We start from the raw sequence: 7,059 nt of genomic DNA, 5'->3' as shown, positions 1-7,059 counted from the left end.
CCTTTATTGTCTCTTGGTGTAAGAACTGTGTCTCGACAAAGCCCAGCTCATGGGCCTTTCATGTCTCTTTGTGGAGATGCATAAAAATAACCTCATAAGCCAGTCTGTGGGTTGTGCTGTGCACTAGTAAGCACTTTAAGGTTTGCTCTTGGTTCTAGCTCGCACATTAGAAGCTCCAGTCATGTACTGATCTTAACAGATACCTCTGGAACCCATTGGAGGCTCCAAAAATGCAGAGACCTATAGTAGGATACAGGACTTTACACCTGTGCGATTCAGTCCCTCCTCTCCCCCAGTGTCCCACTACATGAGAGTCACTTGGCTTAGTATTTAAAAGACATTCAACTTTTGTCTGAAAGTTTCCTCTGCTCTTGCACTTGGACTGTGAGATTTCAGGCTAATCCCTGTTAGATTAAAAAAAGTAGAGAAAAAGATGCTTATCTCTCCCCAGGGGTTTGACCAAGGACACCAACAGTCACAAAAAAAAGTCGTGGTGCTGAACCAGAGCCATGGAAAGCAAACTAAGCATCAGGGATCCAAGGTGGTGCAACACAAAAAGGATGATGACTCAGCAGAAAAGAAACTACAGCCAAAACTTTTGAACAAGAGTGCCTCAGGGTGAGTGACAAGATGCCAACTAAATCACGGGCTGTCATTGTTTCACTGCTCCTCCCCAAACTTGTCTACACAGTTATGCTTTTGCACCCTTGTCTGAGTCAGTTCAGCTCATTAATTCTATTTATTTTAATTTTTTTTTGTTGGGCTAGTGTTCCAACAGCTTAGCAAGTGAATTGGTTCACGGAGCATTCCACATATGCTAGAGGCAGTATAAGACAACCCAGGAGAGGAGAGAGGGAAAAGAAAGAATGGGGAGAGGAATGGGATTCCCCAGTTCTAATGTTAATGAGGCATTAGATACTAATCCCTTTCAGGGACCTACACGTCTCTGCAACCTTATTTCTGGTGAAAGATGAGAGCATTTATTTACTTCATTTAACTATCTCCACACATGATAGGGCTACCATAGGCACTCAGATTTTCCTTCCATTCTGGGAAGCAGGCACGAGGTAAGCTTTCATTGGATTTACACCAAGGACATTTGGAGGAGGATAAAACATCAGATGGCTACAAAGCCTCTAGCAACTCAGGTTCCCTTCTGAAATCATTGAGACTGTTAACAGTTCAAGAGACCTCTCATGAGGTAAGGAGCAACACAGGCAATGCCATTTAGTTCAGCTGTGTTGAAGAGTTTCAGTGATGCAGATACTTCATGACAAATGTTGATGTTAGTAGCAATAGCAACTCATGCCATGAAACAATTGTTCACGTGTCCTGTACTACACATACACCATCTTCAGAGAAGACGTGCAGTATTTTGCATATCTGTTTCAATCTCCATCTGAAAAAACTACACAAAAATTTGTTCAACATCTCACACTCATGAAATACCACTATAGGCAGGGCTAAATGTCACTGAATCTTTAGCGTCTAACTGCTCTCCTTCATTAGGACAGCTGCTGAGATAGTTGTGTTAATGCCATTACCAAACACCAAGGCATTTAGAAGTGGTTGAAATTGTTGCAGTGTGTTTGTAAAGGAGGAAGAGCGAAAAGTAGCGCCAGAGAAATAAAGAGAAGCTCCCACAGCTCGTGAAAAGCAGGGAAATAGCATTTCAGAAGAAAGCAGTGAATGAAGAGTGTTAATGTGGTGTCCACAGGAACAGGGTGTGGTTTCTCTGACCTCTTCCCCATCATGAAAACAAGACTTCTTTTGTTGTCTGCAAATAAACAAACCTGTGTCATAGTTCAGCACCCCAAAATAAGCACAGAACCTCAAACTCTGGAGGCTAATCAGAGAAAAGGGAGCAGAAGTGGTGTTAATTTTAAACATGTGGGAACTGAGGCACCAAAGTATTAAGTGTATTTTCACAGAAATCCATTCCACAGCCGAGGGCTGTAATTTGTTTTCTTAGCTCAAATTTCAGTTAATTAGGACATTAAATTTCAATAGAAATATGCCCCTGACACTCTCAGCTGAGTTTACCCTTCATTTAGCAGTCCTATGGAGCAACACAGCCCTGGGAGCTACCAGGAGTGATGCTGCATGCAAATACAAATCTCCTTCCATGAGAAAATTTACTGTGTTATCATTTATTGACTGTAAAAAGAATTATACACGTGTCAGAAGAGAAGAATTAAAGCTTTCACCCAGTGCTACTATCAACCATACGGCAAAATATTTCAGAAAATAAAATGTCTGGAATCATATTTTACCACAACACAGTCCTTTCAGTCTGATGCACTCACAAAACAACAGTAAGTGTTGGAAAAGCAATACAACATAATCATTTCAGTCCTATCTCTCTTTAGCTGGTCTCTGACTAGCTTGCAGAGCCATCAAACTACAGTTATCCTCACAGAATACAGCTGATGCTCTTGTTTTTAAGCTTTCTCATCTGCAAGTAGTTTCAAACAATGCCTCTCCCAAGAGAGGTGCTTTGTGTCACACCGCTGGAGTACAATCTGAGACTGGGCGAGTTAAAGACCCTTAAATCAAAATCCTTTCTTTTAGGATGAGCTCAGCAAAGCGTTAAGAAACCATTGTACCTGTGATTCTGTATCACACTTAAGTTTGGCAAGTGCTGATACACTAGTGCCTGTGTTTAACTTAAACTTCATGTGCACAAGTGCCATCACCTCTTAGGAGAAAAAAAAAAAAAGTGAATTTCAAGACAGATTACTGGCTGAAAGGAAACTAACTATTTAGAAAAAATGCAATATTCAAGCTAATATCTTAAAAGTAAACCCAAATACTTCTGGTTTAAAATAAATGTTAAGGACAATAATATGAAATTGAGCAGTATCTCTCAGCTCTGCCCAGACATGCTGTCTCTGCAGATAGCTGGCCTGCCTCTTGCACCCTGTGCCTGCAACAGAAATGCAAAGGCAAAGCCAAAAATGAAGAAAATGCTTTTAAATCTAAATGTTTAAAGATAATAAGAAAATCTTGGTAATGTGGGTTCTTTTCTCCTTGGTTCTTAATCTGAAACCTGCACAAAGAAACTTTTCATTCACTGGCACCCACAGTTTAAACTCAACAAATACAGCTAGTACAGTAGCTCTCTGTCCAGAACTGGGAAGAGAACAATTCTTACCGATCTCTAGGGTAATATTTTAAGAAAGGTTTTCTGTTATTTGAAGAAATAAAGTGAGCTGCTTTAAAAACAGACTGAGGCCAACAAATGGATCTTTAAAAATGTCCTTAAGTGAAGTAATTTTTGTAAAATTGTTGTCAGAGTTGCATTCAGCAAACACCTGAACATTCCACTCCCTACGCTTTGGTTATTTCTTTGAATATCTGCAGAAAAAACATCTTATGTTGGATGCTGGGGTCACGGTAACAATTGTGTTATGCACCTCTTCAGTCATTGTCCAGGCTGTGACATGTGCTTTAGGACTCTTGGATTATTATTATTATTATTATTATTATTATTATTATTGTTATTGTTATTGTTATTGTTATTATTATTATTATATATGGTCCCTTTTAAAGGAAAACTGGTATTCTACATTGTACGATTGGAATTTCAAAAAGTTAGAGTGCCCTTTCGAAATGAAGCCAAAGACATCTTTTTAAATAGCTGGGGTGGAGCATAAAGGGAACACATTTAAAAAAAAAAAAAAAGAGGCACTCTTTCAAATAAATATTATCATGAAACATGGCAGAAAAGGTTTGTCATATTGAAATCACTTCAACTGCTGAAAATTGCAAAAGAAAAAATACAAGTAATGGTGATTTGGTTTAGGTTCCATCATAAATTATGCTGTTATTTCTGTCTCCACATCCACATAGCTGACAGTTACCTTTCCCTGGTGACTGAAGTACACTTCCTGGATCTTGAAAGGCAGTTGCAAGATGGGGTAAGGGATCCCTCATCTAGAATAAAGCCGTCTTGATTTTAATTTCAAACATCCAGTATTTTGTGTGTGTGTGAAATTGCCAATAGAAGGAATATGTCAGGGGTTCGTAAGGAAAAAAAAACTCCTATATTTCCCTCTTATACTCTCTGTAGGAAGGGGAAAAACTTCTGTTTAGTGGTACACAATTTAATGCCCTGATTTAATGCCAAGTTTTAGAGCAGAGGATTTAAGACATTACTACCTACAATTGTTTTCTTCCCCTCTTGCTGGAGATGACTGCCTCTGGAATATCAAGTAGAGCAGCTAAGAGAGGAACGTCTATTCCTTCGTGGCAGACTTGTCTTCTGGAAAGGAAAAAAACACAGTATGGCTGCACAGCACAGACAGCGAGGGATGAACAGTGTCGGTGTGTGGAGAGCTTGCAAGGGAAAACATCTGAGGGGCTCCCAAGTGGCATTGTTGCTCACACTTTCTATTACTAGAGCAGGGCTCAGTGCCATCTCCAAGTGGGAATTTAATCATGGAAAGCATCAGCATGAGATAGTACACAGATCTGGTGTCTAAGGATGTAAATGTGTGGAGGTTTTGGGCCAGTACTACACCCTGTGTTTCTCTCAGGGGTAAAATGAAAGCCCTTTCAGAGGGGAAGGCTGCAGGGCAATCATGGGAACACCTCAGCACTGCACCATGTCCTGAGAGCCCCAAGGTTTCCCTGTGGGCTTCAAGAGATCACAAATCTTGAGGTGCTGCACACAGACCTGAGGATGGTAAGAAGTACAGCAATCCATGTCCCGTGATTCTGCAGACAGAGGCAGAATTGGTCTGGTTTCAAATATATATATACAGTTTAAAATGTTAAAAACAGTAAAGAGATTTTATAAGGAAGATAGCACAACCCACATGTGGAGAAAATTTTGCAATTTCTTAACAAACACTTTTTTCTTCTGATCTTAATGTGTCCAGCATTCAGCTCTGAGCTTATTACTGATAGAGACTCTGAGCTCTCCTGCAGCCTCTGCCAGCTGGGGACCACAGTACCATGACCACCTGCCCAGTTCAGGTCTCTGAAGTTTTGGGGGCTAATGTTAGGTCATTCATCTCTTCCTCTTTTCCTGAATAATGCCTAAATAGTCTGCATGATGAGAATGGGGATTTGAAATTGCTTTCCTTGAGTCGAAACATGGGGGTAGCCTGCAAAGGCTTTCAAAGGGAGAGACTGTTGCTGCAATTCCTGCTGGGAAGAGACAGGGCGTAAAGTCAAATGTCTAAACGCAGTAAAAGCCATTAATAATTACAAATATAAGCGCTTATTTTCTGTGGAAAATTGCGTATAGCAGTGGTATTTAAACTCTCCTCTTTGAGGTAGTAGGTCAGTCAGAAGATGACAACTTTAGTTCAGTGGAACAATAGTGACATCCAGCGGTCAGTCAGCAAATTCAAAGCACTGCTTTTCCAGGGTTTCACTGGGATGCTGTGGTCTGCTTGTACATCTCACAGTCTGCCTGCAATTGCTTTTTTTTTTTTTAATTGAATGTGGTAGATAATATTTCTTCTTGAAACAGGGGTGTATTTGCAGTGCCATAGAAAGAGTAGAATATATTTTTTGAAGTCCAATAGTTAAAATGTTAATTCTCCAAGGCCCCACTTCCAGTTGGCAAGTAACTGTAGGGAGGGCATAGTCAGCCTTGGTGTGGACACATTTGATCTAAAGGCCCTCTTCTTATGAGGAACAAGGTCAAACAAACAATAATACATCATTGCAGCTATCTTCTGTGTTTCGTTCCTCTGACTGTCTAGAGGAAGATCTCTGTGCAGCTTTATTAAATCACCAGAAGTAATACTTTGGTTGCCGTAAATCCTTGGAAACTGATTTTTGCTCTGTCACTGAAGTCAGTTGCATCATGTCTCCTTACTAGCCATCATCTATATTAGGAAAATATCATTGTGTTGTGAGCTTTATACCATTTCTTCCCAGACTAAAAGCAAGTTTTAAGAGAATATGGTTTGCCATATTTGTTTTTAGAGTCTCATCTTTAAATTGTGGATGGAGAACTTCCATTCAAACCAGGCTAATCATCTTAATGCCCACCGCCTCTACTCCTACACTGGAAAGAAAGAGGGTGTTCACTCAGTAGAACTCTGAGTAGCTCACTTACATCCACTTTCTGTTACTGCCTTGAGATTTCAGCCAAACCGATGAACCTAACCCAGACACAGGAATGACAAATTTTTTGCTGCAATCTCAGTTCTGCAGGAAACACAATACTGTAATTACACTAAAATCTTGTAACAAGAAAAATATTTTTTCCCCTCAGATATACTCCTGACAACTTAAAAGGGCACTTGGGTTTGAGTTGTGAATCTTCACAGTCATAACATATTTGCACATCAGCCAAGGCAAAAACAAAATACTTATAATCCTGGATTGAGATCTCTGCAGTGTAGATATCGATATACCATCCATGATTCTCACACGTAATTGTGAATGCTCTGAATAGTATATCTTTCTGATTTCCACCTTAAAAGCTAAATTCAGTTTTTACTTTCAATGAAAGTAACAGCATAAAATATGAATTAAAGCTTTCCATCTGCCTGTGTTGATAGCATTCATGTCTGGCCTAAATAGAAGTCAAATGTAAGTTCTGTAGTGTTTAGCCCATTTCAGGTTCATACACTATCTTAACAACATTTGTGGTACTTATCAAATACTAAAATACAATTAATTATAATCAGGTGTTGTGACATCTGACAGAGAGAAACTAAATGAACTTCTCTAATTAGTTTGCTATTCTATAATTAAATTGTATGGCTGTCTAGTGATGATAACAAAAATTAAAATTAAAATTAAAAATAAAATTAAAAAATTTTAAAAGTAAAATAAAAATAAATTAATAGAAAATAAAAATAAAATAAAACCTACAAATAATATTAAAGAACGATATTCGTTGGGGTCGGATTTCACCTCTCTGGGCTGGGGCGGAAATCGCTGCTGCTGCCACCTGGCGGTGAAAGATAGGTACTGCGCATGTGCGATGACTCGTGGGTGACACCTGCTGACTGAAGCGCGGGATTGCAATCAAGAAGGGCACGCATGCGCAATGGCTCTACTATCGCTATGGAGATAGAGGAGGGGACGGGG

At 39.5% G+C, this 7,059-nt stretch overlaps 1 protein-coding gene across 1 annotated transcript in view; it reads left to right on the top strand.

Moving 5' to 3' along the window:
- Positions 1 to 3,718: 3,718 nt before the first annotated feature.
- Positions 3,719 to 7,059, top strand: part of LOC103755544 (apoptosis-stimulating of p53 protein 2-like) — an 8,503-nt gene continuing 5,162 nt past the window's right edge. The window contains exons 1-2 of the mRNA XM_029963981.1: positions 3,719 to 3,730; positions 4,884 to 4,980. Of these exons, the coding sequence (XP_029819841.1) occupies positions 3,719 to 3,730; positions 4,884 to 4,980 (109 nt within the window). The remainder of the gene's footprint in view (positions 3,731 to 4,883; positions 4,981 to 7,059) is intronic.

Source organism: Manacus vitellinus, unplaced genomic scaffold (genome assembly GCF_001715985.3).
Source record: "Manacus vitellinus isolate BGI_N305 unplaced genomic scaffold, ASM171598v3 scaffold_67_pilon, whole genome shotgun sequence".
NCBI lineage: Eukaryota > Metazoa > Chordata > Aves > Passeriformes > Pipridae > Manacus > Manacus vitellinus.
The sequence above is the reverse complement of the archived record's forward strand: the minus strand, read 5'-3'. Positions and strand labels throughout refer to the sequence as shown.